At 34.7% G+C, this 24,014-nt stretch overlaps 1 protein-coding gene across 1 annotated transcript; it reads right to left on the minus strand.

The window, feature by feature from the left end:
• Positions 1 to 3,365: 3,365 nt before the first annotated feature.
• LOC148943159 (GPI-anchor transamidase component GPAA1-like) lies at positions 3,366 to 7,302 on the minus strand. The gene is made up of 2 exons (XM_089102458.1): positions 7,165 to 7,302; positions 3,366 to 5,228 (listed from the first exon to the last, which is right to left on the minus strand). The coding sequence occupies exons 1-2, from the start codon at positions 7,300 to 7,302 to the stop codon at positions 3,366 to 3,368; spliced, it is 2,001 nt and encodes a 666-aa protein (XP_088958584.1).
• Positions 7,303 to 24,014: the final 16,712 nt, after the last annotated feature.

Below are 24,014 nucleotides of genomic sequence, written 5' to 3' on the forward strand. Positions count from 1 at the left end.
GTCTTGCCAGCGGGCAATTTCCCCAAATTCACTTGAATGATTTTCAAGTGTTGGTCGTAAGGGAATATTGTGTATCAAGAGTAAAAAGGGTGAGTACAAAGTTCTTAAAAATGAAGAGGGGTCATTCTAAGCCCATTGTATGGGTAGCGGAAATTAGGATGACTCGGCGATAGTGTCAAGACTCGTTGAATCTCTTGACACGGGCAGTGAACGGAATAAAAACTTCCGTTATCTGTCTATGTATTCGCCAGGCCCAGGCAGTACTTTTGGTCTGCTTTTGGCGATCTATATGTGCGCTTCGAACACACAGGGAGAGTATTTTTCAAAACGAGGTCAAGGCCAAAGGCCTCGACAGAGTCCGTTGATTTTGAATTGAAGTTATCAAGTATTTTGCAACAGGTTGCATAGGTCTGATGAAGACGCTGGGTAATTGTAGACAGAGAAAAGTCAAGACAGATAGTCCAAGTAATTGAGAGGCAAATTTTTAAATGGCTGGGGCACGGGTAAATGGCAGGAGTATGCATGACTCTCTTATTTGACATATACTTGTCAGGTTTGTTTTTGGAAAGGCATACCTGCCTAGAGTCTTAGGCATGCTGATCAAGAATTCAAAAAGAGGCAAACAAGGCACACCCGCCTATGGTCTTAAGAAGGTTGACCAAGAATTTAAAATTGGGATAGGGCCATAAATTTGCTTGAAATAACGGGCAAACAATCGTTTAAAGCCATCTTTATCTTTCAAATAGTACCTATTCGTTGCCTAAGCTTAGCCCCACATTCTGAAAAAAAATTGAATTTTTCACAAATTTTAAAAATTTTCGGGTCACTTGCCAGAGACTCTGGGCGGTTGGGCACCCCCAAATATTGCCCCAAATTCCTCTCTCAGTTTAGCACTTGTTCACGGATTCCCAGCGTCTCCAATCGCTTTCCCAATAGTATCTATTCATTGTCTCTCTCAACTCAGTTAAGCAATCTGAGCCAATTTCCAATTTTTCAAGTTTAGGGTCACTTGCCTGAGACTCTGGGCAGGTGAGGTGGGCACCTCCGAAAACTGTCCTAACTTCCACTCTCGCCTTAGAACTTATTCACGGATACCTAAACCCGTCAACGGTTAGACTTTTGCCCTAGCGGTAACTATGCATGCGCTACACACATACCAACAATATTTTTTTTCAGTTTCAAATGGGGTCCCAATCTAGCCCATTTCCATTGCTTAGCATTCATCTTACACACATAACAACAATATTTTTTCATTTTCACATTCGGTCCCAATCTAGCTTACGTCCATTGCTTAGCATTCAGGCCTTGACAAATAAAGCCCAGATAATTAGACCCCAATGCTCCAATCTGAACACTGAACGCAAAAAAATGTCCAATTTTTTTTTCTACTAATTAATTAAAAATTTGCATTCTGAACCCCTGCCAATAATCCACAGACCTTTTATGAGGGGGTCACTATACATTGAAAATAAGGAAAAATGAAATTTGCTCAGAATGCTGGAGTGACAAGAGGCAATGAATAGATACTATTTGGAAAATGATTGGAGATGACGGGCATCCTCTCCCCGCCTATCCTGAGAAAATGGTGTACAATTCTTGAAAAAAATATTTTTTAGCAGTGAGGTGCCTGTTCATGTTTTTTTTTTTTTTTTTACAATAGAACATTTTTATTGCAACACAAATATATGCACACAAGCTTGATGGACAGCGCAGTTGTCTAGTGCCATGCTTGCAGTTGAAAAGTACTTTGTTAGTGCAATTCAAGAAGCTGAATTCCACACTGAAATCACGAAAACTATAATAAAGTTAGAATACAAATAAAAACACTAAAGATTATGAGATCGTAATGGTTTGTGCCAAATGTACCAGCTTTTGTCGAAATTTTGGGAATAGAGTACGGATGTACAGACAAAACCATGATGTACCACATGTGGTACTATTGACAGCATAGGACAAAGAAACAAACACTTTTTTCAGAGCCTAGTTGAACCAAATTCACACTAAAATACATATAGGTAACATTTGCATACTCAACCCCCTAAGCTAATACCAGCAACTTCTGGACATTTTAATACATGCCAGATGAATGACGGGCACTAAAATTAAAAGTAACAATGAGAAAACTTCTTTTGAATTTCCTCGGTTGTCTATTTTATGAACTATTCGGCCTATGAACGGTTCACATATTTTAAGTTACTTGATGTAAATGTAAATTTGACTGATTGGGCTGCTTGCCTGTTTGATTGATTAGTTTTATCAAATTTAGTGATTTTGCAAGAGAAGGTTAAATTACAGGATATGTTTTTATTGCTAGAAATTTACAAGTATTAGTAGTCAGTTGCGGATCCAGGGGGCGCCTCCCCCCCTAGCGTAGTCTAAGGTAGTGTAATTTACTTAATTAACGCAAGTTAGGTCAATTAAACTTGCTTCCAACGCAAAGTTTATCGGATCAATATATTTTGCCCTCCCCCCTCTAAAAAAATCCTGTATCCGCCCCTATTAGTAGTATCATTAATGTTAACGGTATGAAAATTCTACTTGCTTCATTGATCCGAGGTCCAATGTTTCTTTAAAATGGTTTTATTGTGTGTCTTAATTTTAAATATAATTGATGTACTTGACAAGATAGATTAGGGTAAAAAAAAGGCGGAAAAGTCACAACATAAGGAGGTCACCAAGGCAGCAAGAAACTTTCAAGAATAAATCATTATAACAATTATTTAAAAGGATTGTCTCAACTTGGTAGGAGGGGCAAGAACAATGGCTAATCATTTACTCATATTAAGTTCCGAGGCCACGCTTTCAAAACATAATAAGTAAAAAAAAGGGAATTTTTAGTCAGTGAATAAAATAGGAAAATTGCAGATATTTTGGCTAAGATCTCTTTCTATATATTTGCGCTAAATTGATTTCATTATTATATTTTATTTTCTCTCCATGGTCCGTAATTTTTTTTTACGCCCAATTTCCCATATTTTGTTTTCTCCATCTTTTTTATGCAATTTTGAAATCCACTTGCGCTCAAAAAGACTGAGCCAAGATTTTAAACGAAATGTCTGCATTTTTGCCAGTTCACTAGTTATAAATTCTCTGTCATATTTTTTCGCTTTTATCCCCATAAACTTTGTCGTTTGCAGAGGTTTTCGATAGCAATAATGCTAACCAAAATAGTACAAATCATCGTTTCCAAAGGCCAGTGCTCCCACCTTAGACTGGCCACCAAGTCGTAACAATACTAACAAAGAATAATACAAAAATAATAATAGAAGGATATAAACTAAGCACGGAGTAAATAAAGAAAATGAACGCAGATGAATTCCACTTATTATAACTGATTAAATCCAATATTACAATGGGCTATGATTTCACTGCCCTGCTGTTAACCAATGCAGCATCCAAATTGGCAGGTAAAACTGAATACAAGTGTTGTACATTTTGTTGCCATAGACAAAGCTGTCCATTAAAGAATACATAACAGATCTTTTAGCTGCAGAAAAACTTTTAAGGAGGATACTAGGCAGCGTTTCTTCGGGAAAAGTTCGATAAGCGTCAAGTAAAAGAACCATATGCAGGATAACCACTGGGTGTGCAAACAAAATAATCAGTCTCTTGAATAAAATGCCTTTTCTCGAGCAAGCAGTTCCTGTCCCAAGAAACAAGGGTGTCACAATAAAAGCTTGAAAAGTTGCCAAAGATATGTTTTGTAAAGCAGTTGCAAACATCAATGTGACCATTTCTAAATGATCTATGCAACGTATAGCCCTTGCATCAATCCCTTGGACTGGAAATATCAGCACCATAGCAACGATGATGGAAGCAAGAATAAATCCATAATAAACTGATTCGTCTGTTTCAAATTCAAAGTAGCTTAAACCGAGTTTGGCAGCAGCTGAAGGCAATAGAAAAAGGCAGGATCCAAGGACGTGGCACAAAACAACTATTCCATAAATTTGATCATAATTCAAACTAGTCACATCTTTTTGTGCATTATGGGACTGAACAAGGTTGAACCAAATTGATACAGCTCTCAAGAATAACGGAGCAGCCATAATTGAAAAAGGTACCATATACACACCTATTGAAATATATCGGTTACTTCCAGATAGCAAATAGAAGAAGAAAGAGTGATGGAACCTCTCTTGAAGGTTATTGAGACTCCGAAAAATACCTTCCACAATCCGTCCCAGTTCATGATACCGAATTGGGTGATGCATCCCAGGTTCATAGTATCCAGCTAACGTTATTGCTTCGATACCGAACCTAAGGAAGAAACCATGATTCCCAGTTGGAACTCCTGTGGCCTGTGAGCTCATCATTGAGAGCATCGTCTCTAAATTTTCAAGGAATCCTTCAAGAGATGTCCCATCATAAGGATCGATTCTTTTTTTGAATGTAGATTGAACCCGTTCTCTTCTGCAGAGGCAATGGACCAAATTGACCAAGTCCAAGTTTGGAAGCTGACCATTCAAGCCTTCGATTTTAACGTCAATATAGGAAGCTCGGCCTTCTGGAATCTCCATATTAATTGCGGCCTGTATAGATCCGGCTCTTTCTTTCAAGTCTCCACTGTCTACAAGTCCGGCAGCAGGAGAAACCCGATGGTAGGCTTCTAGCCAAGCCTGCATTCCAAGATGCTCATGCTCTGTTACCAGGAATATAATATCTTTCGCCCAATAGCTCGCAGACCTAAATGCTTTTGCAAACGCCAACATGAGTGCGATTCCACCATTAGTGGGAGTAAAGACCGAGTTTGGAGGGCGGTAAGGTGCTGTCAACACTAGTGACTCTCGACTGGAATGTCGTCTAGCACGTAATATCCCATATACGTTTCTTCCAATATAATTAGTCTCTGGGCCAATGTTATATCTTAGAACAAAATCCTGCGTACCAACATCAAGACCTAGCTGTTGGAATTGGGCAGCAATCCAAGCATAAGGCATTCCATTTGGATATCGACTGACTTCTTCTTGAATACCTTTCAAAAAGTCTCTTGCAACAGATTCACTGTTGAATTGACCATGAACTAATCCCGGTAACAACGCATTCTCAGAAATGTATACACCTGAGCTAACTGATTCATATGCAAGGCTGATAAAACCCAGTATGCCAAATATATAACAGAAATAACAGACATTCCTGTTCCATGTAGTAACAATTTTAACCAGTGGGTCCAAAAGGGAAAATTTGCCAGAAGTTCTATTTGACAAAACACCCATTATTTTAAGCACCTACTAAATTTTTTTCAAGAGAGCTCAGCAATGTGACATCTTTTTAAATTCTCCTGTTTTTCATGGTTTTTGGATTAAGGTTCTTTACCGGTGCAATATTTTAAAAAATTAGAATTATGGCTCACATACCAGAAATAATTTTGCAGTTTATAAATTTAGCGATTATGGATTGAAAAGTAAAATAAAATAAAAAATTTTTTATATTTTTACGCAACGTCAAACATTACATCATATATGGTTATTAGTACACAATCGGTGTTAGTTATTACGTCACGTCACTTATTACTAGTAATTCTAGCAATATTAGGTTGCAGGTACCACTTCAACCATGATGGTTAACCTTTGATTATGACGTCACCCATAATTTTGTTTGCAAAATCATGATGCATTTGATAATATCTTATTAAAACAGTTGGGGTAGCGCAATGGCAAGGAGAGGATTCTTAAGACATAAACGTTTTGATTTCAAGCATGTCTACGGTAACGGTACTAAAACAAAAAGTACATCGGACTACCTAGGTAAGAAAACGGAAATGTAGTACCTGAGAAAATAGTGTACAATTCTCGAAAAAAAAGAAAACATTTTTTAGCAGTGAGGTGCCTTTTCATGGTTTTTGGATTAAGGTTATTTTCCGGTAGATATATTCTACAAGATTAAAATTATTGCTCGGATACCAGAAATAATTTTGCAGTTTATAACTTTAGCGATTATAGATTGAAAAGTAAAATAAAAAAAATTGATTTTTTAAATTTTTACCAAACGTCAATCATTACATCACATATCTTTATTACTACACAATCGGTGTTAGTTATTACGTCAAGTAACTTACTGCTAGTAATTCTAGTAATATTAGGTTGCAGATAACTCTTCAACCATGATGGTTAATCTTTGATTATGACGTCACCCATAATTTTGTTTGCAAAATCATGATGTATTTGATAATATCTTATTAATAAACTGTTGCTGTAGCGTAATCGTAAGAAGACGATCCTTAAGATATAAAGGATTTGATTTCAAGCCAGTCTACGGTAACGATTCTAAAACAAAAAAGTACACCAGACTAGCCAAAGAAACGGAGTACCTTAGAAAATGGTGTAGGATTTTTGAAAAAAAAAGAAAAAATTTTTAGCAGTGAGGTTAGGCTTTTGGATTAAGGTTCTTTTGCGGTGCAATATTTAAAAGATAAAAATTATTGCTCAGATACCCGAAATAATTTTGCAGTTTATAACTTAAGTGATTATGGATTGAATAGTAAAATAAAATAAAAATTGATTTTTTAAATTTTTACGTAACGTCAAACATTACATCATATATGGTTATTACTACACAATCGGTGTTAGTTATTACGTCAAGTAACTTATTACTTCATATATAGTTGTGTTTGCTTAAAAAATCATATATCTTTGAAAAGACTGCAGTATGAACAGACATCAAAAATGCAGTTTTTAGTAACACAATCGGTGCTAGTTATTACGTCATTTCACTTATTACTAGTAATTCTAGTAATATAGTAGATCTAGTAATTTCCTTAAATTGAGACATTGAAGAACTCTCTACGATGTTTCAGTGTCGATCTATCTGTGGAATAGAAAAGAGAAAAGACAGAGAAAAAAAGATGCCGTTTAGGCAGAATGCTGTAGTAGCTGTCACTTCTCTTGATTTTCAAGCTAAAATCCCTTGCAGTTCAAGCCAAGGGGCAGAAAGTTTCTTACATAGGGGTTTCGGACAAGGCGGTTCTAATAGTGTACTTTTTGTTTTTATTTGCCTCTATTTTTAGGAGCTATGGGCTAGTATATTTCTTAGTTCTTAGTATTTTTGAAATGAACCTTTGAACCTCTTGTATTTGGCGGCTATCATAGCCACTTTTGCCAGTCATAGTAGCAGCATCAACTATGTTCTTGTTTGAAGCTATAACAGTAACAGCTTTATCCTCACTAACAAGTTTGGGTTTGGTTTTCTTATCAGGGTCTCCTGAAGATATTTTTTCTTAAAGTTCTTCTCTTCTGCTTTCGTCTTCCTGCGCTTTTTCTTTCGCTTTACTGCAAGCACATAGCTATAATCAAAAACTGCCATTCTATGTCCAATCATAGATAAAGAAGCTACATGCCTAGCTCCCAGATCTGCATTTTCATTCTCGGAAATTTTGATGTGTCCAGGTGAGCATAATAGCCCTAACGTTTTTAGCTGCTTTGAGGCTGCTATTATTGCGGCTTGAATTCGCCAAATCAGTGGGTAATTTTCAGGAGCTCTTGTCGAGGTGATTGAATTTAAGCACCACAGAGAATCGGTGCATATAAGTACCGATTCTAGAGGTCGAAGACCATATACGATCGTCTTCAAAATTAGCACCAATGCTAACAAAAGGGCTTCAACCTCCGCTTCATTATTATTGCAATTTTTTGTCTTGAGGCAAATGATTTGTGAACTGTGAGCAACTGCAACCACTCAGCCACTACCTTCGTTCTTTTTGATAGAGCCATTGCAGAAGAATTTTATAGAGGTTTTATCGTAAGCTTCTATTACCTTACGAAACACGTTGTGGCATCCAGTTCGCGTTTTTTGTGCTCTTAACTTTGGTATGCTAGGGTCCAATAGGCCCTTTATGTGGTCAGCACGCAGCTTTAATAGGTTTTTAGTCTGATATATTTACTAATTGCACCCGATAAAATGGCGTAACGAGTAGCTTTAAGCAAAAGAAGAGCCAAACTAATTTTTAAATTTTCAGATATTTTTCTGGTTTGAATTAAGAAATTAAAATTATTACTCAGACATCAGAAATATCTTTGCAGTTAAATAAAATTATTTTATTTAAAATTTTCAGGAATTATTCTAGTTTCAGTTAACCAATACATTTTTTGTTTGTGTCTGCTGGTTGTGAAAGGGGAATATCAGCAACATCTAAAGAATTACTGAGGGTATTGTGGTTAGTTTACAAGCTGGGCTGTTCAAAAGGGGAGGTGGGAGGGGGAGGGAACTAGGACAAGCTGTCTGTAATTTCTAGATAAAATAAAATTTCCCTTTTTGTCTTCTAGGTTTTTCATCTGAAATATTTACTAATTACACCCAATAAAATGGCGTAACAAGTCATTTTAAGCGAAAAAACTACCAAACTAATTTTAAAATTTTCAGGTATTTTTCTGGTCTGAATTAAGAAATTTAAATTATTACTCATACATCATAAATATTTTTGCAGTTAAACAAAATTATTTATTTAAAATTTTCAGAAATTATTCTAGTTTCAGTTAACCAATAAATTTTATGTGTGTGCCTGTTGGTTGTGAAAGGAGAATATCAGTAATATCTAGAGAATGACTGTGGGTATTAATCTTGGTTTACAAGCAGGGCTACTCAACCGGGGGAGGAGCGGGGGAGGGAACTAGGACATGCTATCTGTAATGTCTAGATAAAATAAAACTTCCCTAAGTGCAAAAACAGTTATTGAAAGATTAAAAGGGTTAATTTAAACCTCAATTTAATAGTCCCCCATCTGCCCAACAAAGAGTTGATAGGCATGTTCTGCACTTCATAGAGTGTGCTCTATCATACGGTATAAACCCAGTATGTATTTTTACAACTTGAGTACCTTATTTCTCTTCTTCTCTTGTTGACAACATTTTTGCACCTGATCCATGTGAAGCTACTTTGTGGTTGTGGAAGATTCCTCTGACCACTAGAAAGGATAGTCTCTAAAAGCAATTTTATAAAAAGGAGAATTTACTCACAGACAAATATAACAAGGTTATTATGAAAGCTTAGATATATAGACTGGAATTAAATTATTAAAGAGGAGGATCAGAATAATGCTTTAGATGCATTTTTTAAGATATTAAGTAAAAAGTTGGATCTTTGCTGTCCTTATAAAATATTGCACCGGAAAAGAACCTTAATCTAAAAACCATGAACAGGCACCTCACTGCTAAAATTTATTCATGGAAAAAAATTGACTGTAAAAGATAAGAACGAGGTGCCCCTCAGAGCTTAATATAGTGCTTCAAAACCTATAAAACTTGCTAACTTTCATTTTCAGAATAATTAACAAAAATCTATTACAAAAATTTATTTAGGAAATCAAACTCACCTCAAACTACCCAGAATTTAAAAAAAGGAAAAATTGGAACTAAAAAAACAACACACACAGAATTAATCATAAATCAAAGTAGCCTACTGCTGAGCTGAATGAAATAAACAGTATTTTTTTAACCTTTTTGCCAATTGTTGTTAGTAGTAGTAGTAGCAGTAAGAGCAAATTAAAAGCATTTGAGGGCTGCATATGACATCTGGTCCATATTTTGCCCATATCTACCATATATAGTCATTTCTCTATGCGTGCCATGCATAGTCTAATGCTCATTACTACCCTAGATATGTCCCTTTCAGAGAACAGGGTCATAAAGAAAAATATCGCTTAGGCTTTATTGTCAAATAGAATTTTATAATCAACAAATTGAACAACAGTTTTAACAAATTTGAAAAAAAGAACAACGTAAACATGTATATAATTTATGTATATAATTCATGTATATAATTTATATACATGACGTAAAATAATTCTAATGTAAAATTAGAACAAGGAAATCTTTACGAAATATTCAAGAGACCTTCAATCTCTTAACAGATTTTTGAATCAAACACTTCTTAATAACAAAACTTTAATTAAGAATTTACTTCTTTAAAGAAACCAAATTAAAGAAACCAAAACTCTAGAAAATGGAAATTAGATGAATAGGCTACTTTCATCAACAGAATCTACTATTTATGCAGTTTATAACTGCATATACGTGTTATAAGCAGTATACGTGTTAGAGACGTATAACACGTAAAATTCATTGATTTTAGATTTCCTCATCATAAGCAATGAGTATATCAAAATCTCCATAGTTTTAGATAAAAAAGGTACTCCCCCAAAACGAGGTGACTAAGAAAGTTGGTTTCATACACTCTTCTTTTTCGATATAACCTCAATACAGTTACTAGTCAAACCAAATTAGTGGGACATAGTAAAACATAACTAGACCTGAATGTGAGCTATATATAAAAAAACAAAATACATCAAATACAGGGTTATAATGTATTATATATTATTAATATACGATAAAATATATTATTTTTTTTAATGAAGATAAAAAAAAATTCAAGACCTATGTCAGGGGTCAATATTTTGGTTTTCGTTTTTTTTTTCAATGTAAACGTAAAAAAAAAATGTTTTACAAAATCAAAATGAAGAAACTGACAGGAAGAGGGAGGGGCCAAGAATTGCAAAATTAATTTCTAAGTTTTCTAGCCATAATTCAACTGTGGAATGCATATTTGTGTGCAATTTTTCACATTCAAGAGCACCTGGGGTTTGTCTAAATTGACCACCCTCTCCATCCCCACCTAAACCAGCAAAGTTTTGATTCGTTTTAAACCCTCGTATGTTTTACAATCCCCCCTCGAAGGCATAGGATCAAGTTTCTAAAACAATAGTCAAGAGTATTTTGTTTTGTTTTTTACTTACCCTCGTAGGTTATGGTCGCACACTAAAGACTTACAAACAACGGACATAATTTTACTAAAATGCCGTAAACAACTAATTATTGCATCAAAATAATGCAAGAACAAACATATTCTGGCAATTTCTTTTCATTTTTAAGCCAAAATTTTCATCTGGAAATGGCCTCGAAGCTCCTTCGATGTGTACAATTTCCCCTGTGAATGGTTTCTCAAATAATTTTTATTATAGATAATGAGATGATAGGAAGCTTCCAATGTCATGCTGCTGTAAAAAAATATGCTGACTTGATAAAGGTATTCAAGTATGAAAGATTTCAAGTGCATTCTGGTAACACATACTCTTTATTCAGGGAAACCTGCTGCTTTTGAAGATTTCCGCATGTATGACATTGAACCCAAAAAACATTAGGAATAAACCTAAAAGAAAAAAAACTTGCAAAGCTAAAACTAAAACAAAAATATAAGGTTTTTTTATTGTTTTTTTTTAGCCCAAACGACCTTTCTAAACAAGATTTTACGTTTTGTCGAAATAAGCATATTTCAAAGTTGATCTTTTTAACATTTAAAAAAGGTTATGTCCACTAGCATCATTGGTTACACTACCGAAGTTCGTCAAAACATTAAGCAGCCCAAGGTTAGCCCACTGGTGAACCCACTTTCCTCAACTCAACCATGTTTATACTGTGTTCTGTGGCTAGATTCTTAGAAATCTTGAAATAATTCCTCCTTATTTTATCCTGCTCCCGCTTTCTACCTCGTATAAAGCTTATATGCAGAGTCAAAATTTCTTTAAATTTTTCTGAATCTTTTTTAAGTTCTGATTCAAGTTTAAGCACCGATTTTGAACGTTATATTATGGTCAAATTTCATCCAATCCAAAAAAAATTGACAACTTATTGGAGTTTTTGTTGTTGGCAGTTCATTATCTTCACTATGTTTAAAGCTTATGCCGTGGCCTACTTCCATTAAAGCCTAAGATATTTCAGGACCTTTTTTATTCTCATTCCAGCTATATTATCATGTTTGAATGTTATTCTGAGGCCAACTTCCATCAAAACCCCAAAATTATTGAGGGATTTCTTTCAATTATCATTTCAGTATAATTACCTTTTTTAAACTTCATGGTTTCACCTGCTTCCATAAAAATCCAAATATTTCAGGATTTTATTTCTAATTCTAGTCGAATCCTCACATTTCAATTTAGGTTATTTTTCTTCAATCGTTATCTCAGTATAATCACCATGTTTAAAGGTAACTACACCATTTTATAATAGGAAGAAGGTGTTTAAGCTTACTTTTGACAATAAATTATCAGGGTATTGGCGTTGATAGTGTTTATTTTGGCAGAGAAGATTAGCTTATTTTGGCAGAGAATCTAATTCAAACTCAAGTCCTAACTAATTCAAGTAACTCAAGTCTTATGGAGACACGACAAGTATCTGGTCGATACATTTATTTATTCAAAAAATGATACTTGAAGGTCAATAGCAAAAGATAAGCTTAATATCCTTTTTATTCTTCTAATTTCGTCCAACAACCAAACTGGCTTCAGAAGTTTTTTTGTCACTAACTTCCCCAAAATCAAAAGATATTTCAGTTTTTCTTTACCCCCCTCTCACTTTAATCTCGGTGTATAAACGATAACTACAACCCAAAAATCCAAATAAATAATTTTGAGGATGGTTTGACGCTATGATCCATATCATACTTTTTGTTCACGTGGACAATTTAGAGCAGAAAAATTGACAGAAAATGATTAATGCCCCCATCCCGACTTTTACTTTAAATATGTCTGTTGCCATTGGAGTTTTTCTTTATGTGACAGTCATAACTAGAACTTTAGTAGACACTTAAGCTCCTTGTAAACTATATGATAAGACTACCACTGGCTGTTTCATTATATTCCAAGATTAATCCAATAACACACATTATTATTCTTATGAAGGAAAATCGAAATAAGAAAATCGCAAAATAAATTCGATATACAAGAAGTGGTAGCCCCACAATATAGTCGCCTTGGCGCAATGGTAATGCACAGAAACACTGTAAACATAAAGATTAATGGTCTAATAATAAAAAACTTAAACCATCTCTGATATAAATCCGTTATCCGTATGATATCAATCTGCAATATAAGCACCAATCCGTTTTGCTAAATTTCAATATAAAGTCTTGAAGGTCCAAATTTTGTTCCAGAAAGTCCTGAATAGTATTTACAGGCTAATATTTTAGGCCAATGGGAAACAACACAAACACAAAAATCTAAAATACAATTTACCTAATCAAATTGTGAATTTTAACTGGACTAAAATGCTACCCCTAAAATGCAAAGACCGTAACGGTTTATCACGGGCTTATAGGCCAAAATACGACATGGTGAAGATACAAATGGAACAAATTGCATATAATAATATTGCCATTTTTTCTGCTGCTAGCAACCTATATTATGACTATAACATCCTTATTATCGCACAAGAATCTCGGCTTGAACTTTATCTGCAACCATTTTGGCAATGGACAATGAGCTTGTTGCTGCAGGTGATGGGGCATTGCCGACATGTAACACTCTTTTCCCAATTTCACCAACGCCCATATCAAACACAAAATCATCAACCATATTTCCACTTGGATCTATTGCTTGAGGACGAACACCAGCCGGACCTCTGTAAACAAGTTGTTTAATTATGGTTTTCGTCCAAAGTCTACGAATTTAGTGAAAAGGATTTGGAAAAGAAAAAAAAGTTCAAGAAAATGCAAAAAAAGCTAAGCAACAAAGAAAAAGTAATAAATTTTAGACTCTTCCCCTCTCCTTAAACATTTATCAATTATTTTCGGAAAGTGAAAATGGAAGATTTCTCAAAAAATGAATCAACCAATCTAATTTGTGGTTTTTCTAAAACCACATTAAATTCCTAAAAATATCATAATTAATATTGGCAATACACATCGTCGTTGACATGACTCTTGAGTACACCCCTTTTCCTGGTTTAAAAAAATTCTACGTGAATTCCAAGATCAATCCACACATTTAAAGGTTCTGATACTTCTACGTTAAATGAATAGTGAATAACTTCTGTGACTTTGTTGACACCTATATTACGACTACTATCACTGCAACTGCTAATGAAACCCTCCAGCATTAATCCGCGAGAGACCAAAACTTAAGTAAAGATGAAATTGACCTTTCCATTTATATAGAACATTGTAATAAGTATGAAAACTTAGATCCCCCAAGTTTTTCAGTTATTTTGTGAACGTTAAAGAATTTTCAGAAAGCAGTTCATTTATTCAATTTATGCTTTTTCTCATACCCATTACACTGTTAATAATATTGTCAACAATAAGGGTAGATTTTTGACATAACACTCTTACATGGATGTTACAATTAACATGGATGGTGAATACCCTCTTGATTGTAAAACAGAAAGTGTTTCTGTACGACTTTCCACGCCAATCTTCACAACTGACAAAAACAGAATTTCCGGTTTCTGAACTCTCAAATTTGAACCATTGGTTTAATCAAGAAAATTTCAAGAGATTTGGGTATTGTTAGTGCAGACAGAAATGGTTCAAACAGATTTTGACTTTTCTCCAAGATTTTCGAGTTATTTTCAGCTTAATTAATCAAAATTCAACTAAAGTGCCGAAAATATGGTCAGCGATAATAGAAATTTACATTGTGTAAATTTTAATTGACATGGCTGGATAATACCCTATTTCCTCAGAATCTAAAGTTGAAATTTGAGAAGTTTTGTGAAAACCATTCAATTATTCAAATTACTATTTCAGTCTAAAGGTCCACCATGTTATCGAGCATATTGCCATTGATAGTGTCACCGAGAACTCTTTTGCATATAGTCAATGACATAGCTGACGAATATAATATTGTCTCTCTGAGGAAGAATGCTTGGACAAGATACCCACACCAATCTATATATTGACGAAACATGGGTTTTTCAAATTTAGACTTGATTCACGACGATTAAATTCAGATTATTAAAAATAATAGTAATATTTATTAGTTTAAGAATGAAATTGTAAGCACGAATCTAATTTCTTTATGTTTTTTTGTTGGTTTTTTCTTTTGTGGGGGGGGGGGAAGGATGTAAATAAATAAATAGATAGCTTATTCTGGCCTCTTGAGGTATGATTTTGGTAGTAATGTAGAATTTGTGTTGTTGTTGTAAGGTTTATGGTGCTGAATAGGTTGTGCAATCTGTATTAGTTGTTTTATAATTTATTTAGTCCTGTGTTTTACTTCTTAGTATATTAGTCCAAGTTTTTTACTTCTTGGGGTGGCTGTTAATACTGATGTTGTTTTTATGGTTTAATATATATCTCTTCATTTATAAATTTCTGACTTTTTTGTTATTTCAGTTGTTGTCGGTATGGGCTGCTTTTTGCTTGCAGTTCATACCCTCGAACTGGTTTTAGTGAGGTTATGAGGATAGTAATATCGAATTTCTTTTCATCACAACGACTTGACTTTACATAGATCCGATGATAAAGGGGGAAGGGGTAACTGTATCGCAACCAAGGTCGCAAAATAAGATTTTTATTGTCTTGATTTTTTCAGTGGGGTGAGTGAGAAGCAAGCTTGTTTTCTCTTGTTTATGGGATTATCTTAAGTTAGAAAGATGATGGCCATTGATGATGGCTTTTTGACCATTTTGACAGCCAAAATCCATGTGATGTCCTTTGATTTAGTTCATCATCCCATTGAAATTTCCGAAAATTTTCAACTTAATAATTTCAGCTGTTTCTGAGACATTGCACCAACGCCACGAGCAAATGGGATGCACATAACGTCTTTTAGTTCAACGTTCCCATAAAATTATCTTAATTTTTCAACTTGATACTCTTCCCTAAATGTTCTTGCAATATTGAAGAAATGCCGTTTGACAGCCTGGATGTATATACTATGTTTTTATTTTGTTTTAACATCCTCTTTTGCATTTTATGAAAGTTTCAAATTAATGCCTGTAGCCATTCCTGAGATCAATACAAATACACCGAGATACTCCTTTTTGACAACTTGGATGTACCTAGCGTCTTTTGATCTGGTGCAATATACCCCTCAATATTCCCTGAAACTTTCATATTAATAACCTTGGTCATTCGTGATATTTTCCAGATAAGCCCTTTTAACAACCTCGATGTACTATACCATTTTGACAGGCAGGGTGCAATAAAACTCTGTAGATTTACTTTACAAGTTCTAGAGGTAATAATAGAAGTCGCAGTAGTAATTGCAGTCACAGTCGCAATCATAGTATAGTAGCAGAAATAACAGTAGTAGTCCCAGACATCCCAGTCACAAATGGTAGTAGCTGCAGTGACGAGTTGTCGCACTCGCAGTTGCAAGCAGTCACACTTACAAGTAGCAGCACGAGTTGTGCAGTCACATTCATATTTGAAGTTGTAAGTAGTTGCAGTCGCAGTGATAGGCTGTCATAGTGCTAAGTGTTGGCAATCACAAGTACTCGAAGTCTTAAGTAGTCTCAGTCCCAAGTAGTCATGGTTGCAAGGTGTCGCAATCCTGGTCGCAACTGGGTGTAGTCAAAGTCACAAGTAGTCAGAATTGCAAGTAGTCAAAAGTATTTATTGTCGTAGATGCAAATAGTAGCAATCGCAGTTACAGTCAGAGTAGCATTAGCAATAGTGGTTCTGAAAGTTTCAAGGAAATCCCATTAGCCACTCCTAAGATATTGCAGATACTTCCTTTTGATAACTTGGATATACATAGTATATTAGCAGCACTAAGAGTAGTAGTCCCAGTCGCAAATGGTAGCAGTTGCAGTGACGAGTTGTCGCAGTCTCAGTTGCAAGTAGTCAAAGTCGTAAGTAGCAGCATATGTTGTAGAGTTACATTCGTATTTGCAGTTGTAAGTAGTTGCAGTCGCAGTGATAGGTTGTCATAGTGCTAAGTATTGGCAATCGCAAGTACTCGAAGTCTTAAGTATTCTCAGTCCCAAGTAGTCACGGTTGCAAGGTTTCGCAATCCTAGTCACAACTGGTCATAGTCAAAATCAAAAGTAGTCATAATTGCAAGTAGTCAAAAGTAGTCATTGTCGCAGTCGCAAATAGTAGCAATCGCAGTTACAGTCAGAGTAGCATTAACAATAGTGGTTCTGAAAGTTTCAAGTTAATACCCTTACCCACTCCAAGATATTGCAAATACTTACTTTTGATAACATGGATGTACATAGTGTCTTTTGACCTAACTTAGCACCCATCCCCCCGCAGCACAGCCTGGAATTTCACCTTAAAATTTCCTGACACACCCAGGATCTAACATTCCCCCCATCCTTTCCCAAGATTAATCCTTTGTGTAAACAATGGACATATTGCATAATTTGCAAATATTTGCCTGGGACTGTGGGGGCATAGCATCCCCTGACACATAGTCTTTAGACCTTTAAACCATTTTGAACTAAGTCGCTATTTATGAATTTTATAAGTGTTGAGGGGGACCTCTAAAAAGAACAAGGGGAGGGGAATCCATTGCCCTGCAAAAACTGCTCAACCTACCATGAAATTTTCAACTGAATACTCTCAGCCGCCACATTTGACTGTCAGCCATTGATAGTCAAGATATCTATAGTATGTATTAATTTTGAACAACATCTTCCTTTAAATTTCCCGATATTAATGAGAAGGAGAAATAGTCGTAGTTGCAAGTAGTCAAAATCGCTGTTTCAACCAGTTGCAGTTGCCGCCACAGTAGTAGCAGTTGCCCCTGAAAGTTTCCAGTTAATAAACTTGACCGTTCCTATGATATTGCAATTTACCCCTGTTGCTAGCCTGAATTCACACGGTGTCTTTTAATTTAGTTCAGCATCTCCCTCGACATTCCCTGAAATTTTCCCAGTGATAGATTCTGCCTGTAAACGAATAGTCAAGTTGCAAGTGGCATACCCGGAGGCATAGTTATTGGGCCTTTTGAATATTTTGAACAAGATTTTTTATTCAAAGTTTTGATCAGTGTAGAGGAGGGGGCATCCAAATAGGGCGATTGGGGATGTCAAGGTTATACCTTATCCGTTCCTAAGATATTGCCGATACGAATTTTTGATAACTTGGACGCACGTAATGCCTTCTGATTTAACTCAACATCCCACAAATTTCACCTAAATATCCTTAGTTTTCTTAAACAATACCATCACTAAACATCCCCCCCTTTCCCAATGATAAAGCCTGCATGAAAAAAGAGACATAGTCCATAATAATACTCGTCCGGGGGGGTGGGGGAGATTTCGAGGCATGCATCCTAAGGGGTATTATTGTTACATCTTTTAAATATTTTGAACCAAATACTTTAAAATTTCTATCACAATTGTGAGGGTATTTGAAAGGGGAAGAGGGAGGGGGCGGATTGCCCTCGGATCACTCTCCAGCATCCCCCTCAACTTGCCATGAAAATTTCAATTTAATACCCTCAGCCGTTTGTCAAATACTCCTGATACACCCTTTTGACGACCATCCTCCTTATAATGTGTTTTTGTTTTATTCGGTATCCCCCTCAACATTTTATGAAAGTTTCATCTCAATGCCTTAAATCATTTTTGGAGACCCAGGATCAAACAAGCCCCTTTTTCCCAACAACCAGCCTTATATATGAACAATGAACAACTTGCATAACCTACAACCCTTGCCCTAGGGGTTATTGGGGATAACCCCTCCAAGGTCCTCCAAGGCATAGTTATTTGACCTTTAGACTTTTTAAAAGGCGAGGGGGAAGCTGGTTGCCCTTTGATCATCCTTCGACATATTTGTGAAGATTTCAACTTAATACCCTCAGCCATTCCTTAGATATTACTGATACACCATTTTGACAATGAGCATACAAATAAAGTTTTGATTGTCTTCAACATTACTTCCGACATTTCCTTAAATTATAATCTTAACACCCTAGCCCTTTTTTTAAACCAAGGATCAAAAATAACCTCTTTCTCCAATAAAAACTTCTACGTTAACATTGGGCACCTCGAATAGCTTACAACCCCTGCCGCAGGGGCTGTTGGTGGTTATATCACCCCCGGAGGCATAATTCTTCGATATTCAGACTATTTTCAACAAGATAGCTATTTAAAAAATTTCATTAGATTTTTTTGCGAGAAAGGCAACCAAAAAGGGGATGGAAGGAAGTTGGTTGCCATCCGGCCACTTTTCAACATCACCCTGAATACACCTGAAAGTTTCAGGTTAATACTCTTTGCTTTCTTAGGATATTACAAATAGACTTTTTTGATAAACTGGATGCACAGTGTCATTGATGAAGATATACCTATCCCTCAACATTTACCGAAGTTTTGCCTTTATACCCTTAACCTTTTCAAACACACAATATTTCTGTCCCATTAAAGCGAATCCGAAAGAATACTCAAAAGCCTCTTTGCTCACTTGACCCTAACCTTAAGGCCTGTAAAAATAAAGCAAAATTTTGGCTAAAAGTTTGGACAGAATGTGGTCGGCCTAGGTCTGGTAATGTTTTTCTTATTAAGCAAAAAACTAAATTCAAATTCAAGAAGTATCTAATTAGTGTCCGATACCGTGGGCTTGATTTTCCATCTTCGCCTAAAGAATGGAAGAAAGTAATTAATTCAAGTAAAACAGACGATTCCGATGTGAGTAGTGATGCTATTCCACCAATTTCTTGGCATGCACATTATTCGAAGATATTCTCCGTTTTGAGTTATTCTGTTCATAGAAAATTTGGTGAAGCGTTTGTTAAAATTGTCCCTAGGTTTCTAAGTCAGCACTTTGTTCTGCCTATATCGCGTTGTGAAGTTACAAATGCCTTGAATCATCTTAAGTCGAAATCTATTGATGCTGATTGAATCTCTTAAAAGCATCTAACTCCCCAATGTGCTGAACTTGTATCACATCTTGCGCTTTTGTTTCAAATGTGCTTGGCGTCATCTGTCGTCCCGGAAAGCCTTTTGTGTGGCAGCGTGACTTTAATTTTAAAAAGGGGTAAACTGCCAACAGATTGCTCTTATTACCGTCCAATTTCTGTTTCTTGCAATATTATCAAGGTCTTCGAGTATATTCTTTTACCTAGTCTAACTCAAAATATTTCTTTCTTTGGTGAAAATCAACATGGTTTCAGACCTGGTGTGGGGTGCCAACATGCTCGTCGTGTCCTTTCTTCTATTCTACTGTCTAATTCTTCTAAGGGTAAAGGCGTATATCTCTGTACACTTGATCTTTCAAAGGCTTTTGATTCTGTTGTTCATAATCATCTTTTCTTTTCTTTGGCTTCTTCTGTTGTTAGTTTTTCTGTTATTTACCTTCTACTGTTTAGGTAGTCTAATTCTTACCTCCGCCTGAAATCTTCTCCAGAAACAACTATTAAAGTGCTTCGAGGAGTAAGGCAGGGAGGTGTTTTATCACCAACCCTTTTCAAAATTTGTATTTCTACTGTTCTGGGAAAGATCTCAGGCACTTATTTTTCTGGCTCTACTGATATTTCATACATTACCTATGCTGATGACATTCTGTTGATTAGTCGTTCTAAATCTGCTCTTTCTGCGATACTTTCTTTAGTTTCTCAGTCTTTCCTAAATATTAGTCTATCCCTGAATCTTGACAAGTGTGAATTCTTATCTTATAATCTGTCTTCCTCTACTCCTCTGGTATGTAATGCGTTTTCCGTCTCATCCTTTCAGTGGCTTGGTACTACTGTTTCCAATTCTCTAGCTCTTTTCCGTAAACAGATTATTGCTGATGCAGTAAGAAAAGTTCAGTTCAGTTATTCAAAAATTGTAGCAAACCGTGGAAAATATAGCAGAAGAGCTCTTGGGCGCTTATTCTCGACTTTTTCTGATCATTCTGTACTTTATTTTTCGGTTGTTCATTCCTTTCTTAAGCTAAAGGATTTGAAAAAGATTAAAGTTACATATTTCAAATTTTGCAAATTTCTTCTTTCTCTGCCGCCATGGTTTTCCACTTCCGTGAAAAATTAAGAAATCTTTTTTTTCTCTACTATGGAAAAATTTAGAATTTGAAGAAAATTTTTTTTTACTTATACGAAACCAAAAAAAAAAATGGGAAAATTCAGGACAGAAGTAAGAAAATTATGGAAGAAGGGACAAATTTTCATTTTATATTCACATAAAATCTTTTTTTTCCTGCTTATCTTTGTTTTTAGATTAGTTCTTAGATTTTAAGTGTCCCATGTCTTCGTGATTCATGTAATATAAAATAGTATTGATCTGGAAATATCACTGTCAAAGAATAGTGAAATCTAATAAATGGCACATGGCATAAAGCTAGAAAGTGAAAAAAGTATATATTAATGTTACTAACGAAGAAAAAATTATGTTCCATTAACATGAAAAAAGCTCTTAAAAATAAAGAATCATAATATCATAATGATTAGAAATATTTTTAACATAATGATGTGACATAGAACATTATATGTTGTTAATATCATTGAACATGGAAAAAAAATCAATTAAATGTCTCCACATCACAAATATTCCACTCATCGATTAGAGTCTAAACTAGCTATATTATTTCTGGAATTCCTAATGGATACCTTTCCATATCTTCCTATTCCATCTGGGGACAGCCTGTTTTTCGTTTTTTCCCGGTATTTCTCAACAATTTGTTTTGCAGAATTGCTCAAATTACATTTTGGATGTCTGGTAATACATTATTTGTGAGTAAAATTGGGAATATCGCGCTACTTAAAAAAAAACCTTCAATGTTGTTGACAATATTTCTGTATTATCCCGTACACACTCAAGAAGTTCGCTAAATTTAAAATCTAAGGAAGACAGTTTCTTATTCACAAATACAAATGAAGGGCGACGGAATGTATTGTTAATCTGACATTCTTCGTCTGAAGAACGTACCCTAGACATCTCAACCTTTCTCTCATCAAGGTCTTAGAAATTAGAATTGAATCCTATTTTTTGTAAAACCTTCTATTTGGATATCTAAATGAACAAGCTTGACAAAGTAAAATTCTTTTTTATAATAAATAAAATTTAAATAGTGAATTTTTTTTTCAATCTTGATTTACATATTTAATTAAAGCTTTGTTCGTTTTAAAATTTATTTACGTACGTTCCTTCTCGATCCCAATCTCTTTAAAGCCTAGCCCTTTACCCCCTCCCATAAAGTTCCCCTTTCTTTTAAATATTGCCTTATGAATCTTCTCATTCCATCTGTGGTTCCCAATCCATCTGGGGACAATCTGTTTTTCGTTTTTCCCGGTATTTCTCAACAATTTGTTTTGCAGAATTGCTCAAATTACATTTTGGATGTCTGGTAATACATTATTTATGCATAAAATAGGGTATATCCAGTTACTGAAAAAAAAACCTTCAGTGCCGTAGATGGTACTTCCGTATTATCCAGTACACACTCGAGAAGTTTTTGCTAAATTTAAGATCTAAGAAAGCCAGTTTCATAGTCACAAAGACAAATGACGGGCGACAGAATGCATTGGTAATTTGACATTCTTCGTCTGAAAAACATATCCTAGCCATCTCAACCTTTCTCTCATTATTGTCCTAGAAAGGGGAATTGAATCCTTTTTTTCTAAAACCTTCTATTTGGATATCTAAATAAATAAGATTGACAAAGTAAAATTCTTTCTTATAATAAATAATGAATTTTTTTTTCAATCTTGATTAACATATTTAATTAAAGCTTTGTTCGTTTTAAGATTCATTTATGTACGCTTCTCCTCCATCCCGATCTATTTAAAGCCTAACCCTTTACCCCCTCCCATAAAGTTGCCCTTTCTTTTAAATATTTCCTTATAAATCTTTCCATTCCATCTGGGGACAACCTGTTTTTCGTTTTTTCCCGGTATTTCTCAGCAATTTGTTTTGCAGAATTGCTCAAATTACATTTTGGATGTCTGGTAATACATTATTTATGCATGAAATAGGGTATATCCAGTTACTTAAAAAAACTTTTAGTACCGTTGATAATACTTCTGTATTATCCCGTACACACTCAAGAAGTTTGCTAAATTTAAGATCTAAGAAAGACAGTTTCATAGTCACAAAGACAAATGAAGAGTCAAAGTATAAATTGGTAATCCGACATTCTATTCCTAAAGAATTCACCCTAGCCAGCTCAAGCTTCCTCTCATTATGGTCCTAGAAAATCGAATTGGATCCTATTTTTTGTAAAACCTTCTATTTGGATATCTAAATAAATAAGATTGACAAAGTAAAATTCTTTTTTATAATAAATAATGAATTATTTTCAATCTTGATTTTTATATTTAATTATATCTTTGTTCGTTTTAAGATTCATTAATGTACGCTTCTCCTCCATCCCGATCTATTTAAAGCCTAACCCTTTACCCCCTGCCATAAAGTTCTCTTCCCCCTCCCCTCCCCCTACTATAGTGTTGCACAAGACTCAGGTACGTATAATAGTCTTTAGGGACTAGTAATTCCAATAGTTTGCCCCCCCCCTCTATGGGTCTTGTGAAATTTAGTGTGACTCAACTACTTTCCCTCATTTACTGTACATTTATGGGGGTACCTGATTCTAATTTAGAGTTCGGTTCCATGTTATTTAATTGAAATTAAAAAAAAGAGAAACCTTGAAGGTTTTTTAGACCGGAAAATCTTTCCTCCCCTAGTGGGAAATTAACTCTCTTCTTCTTGTCTGTTAACAATCTACGATTAATTTTCTATATTTTATTGACCTTGGGAGTTCTTAATGAATTTACATTGGTCTATAAAAAAAGTGTTCAAACAGGGCTCTTCAGAAGGAAAAATCATTGACGTGTTATAAATTTGATATCAAATAACGAGAACTAGTATTTTCATACTGCTTCAAAAAAGCTCATTGATATGCCTTAAGTTTTAACTCAAATGACTATAATTCTATTTCTAATATTAGACTCAATAAAATAAAATAACTACTTTTCTTAAAATAAATGCTTGATTATTTCTATTCAATCTTTCCCTCTCCTTGTCTTAAAAAAAAATATCATTTCTTTTCAATAGTGTTAATTACGCCATCTTATATTGGTCTCAAGTGAAAATAATCCTTTGAACGCCCATAGTCTTCAAAACGTATTGTTTACGTCTTTATGCTTCAAGCCGCTAAATTTCTCGAGATACGGGGGTTAGTATTACGCAAAATGTTAGCATGTTAAAATGGAATTTTATTGAAGGAATATTTCTTAAAAAGTGAAAACATGAAATAGGATTTGATTGTTCATTTTAGTATATACTTGGAACAATTTATTACGAAAATGGTAAGAAGTAAATATATATATATATATATTAGTTTATAAATTATAATGCCCC

Source organism: Artemia sp. Qi Xiang Cuo, chromosome 16, assembly GCF_049724085.1.
Source record: "Artemia sp. Qi Xiang Cuo chromosome 16, ASM4972408v1, whole genome shotgun sequence".
Classification (NCBI taxonomy): Eukaryota; Metazoa; Arthropoda; class Branchiopoda; order Anostraca; family Artemiidae; genus Artemia; species Artemia sp. Qi Xiang Cuo.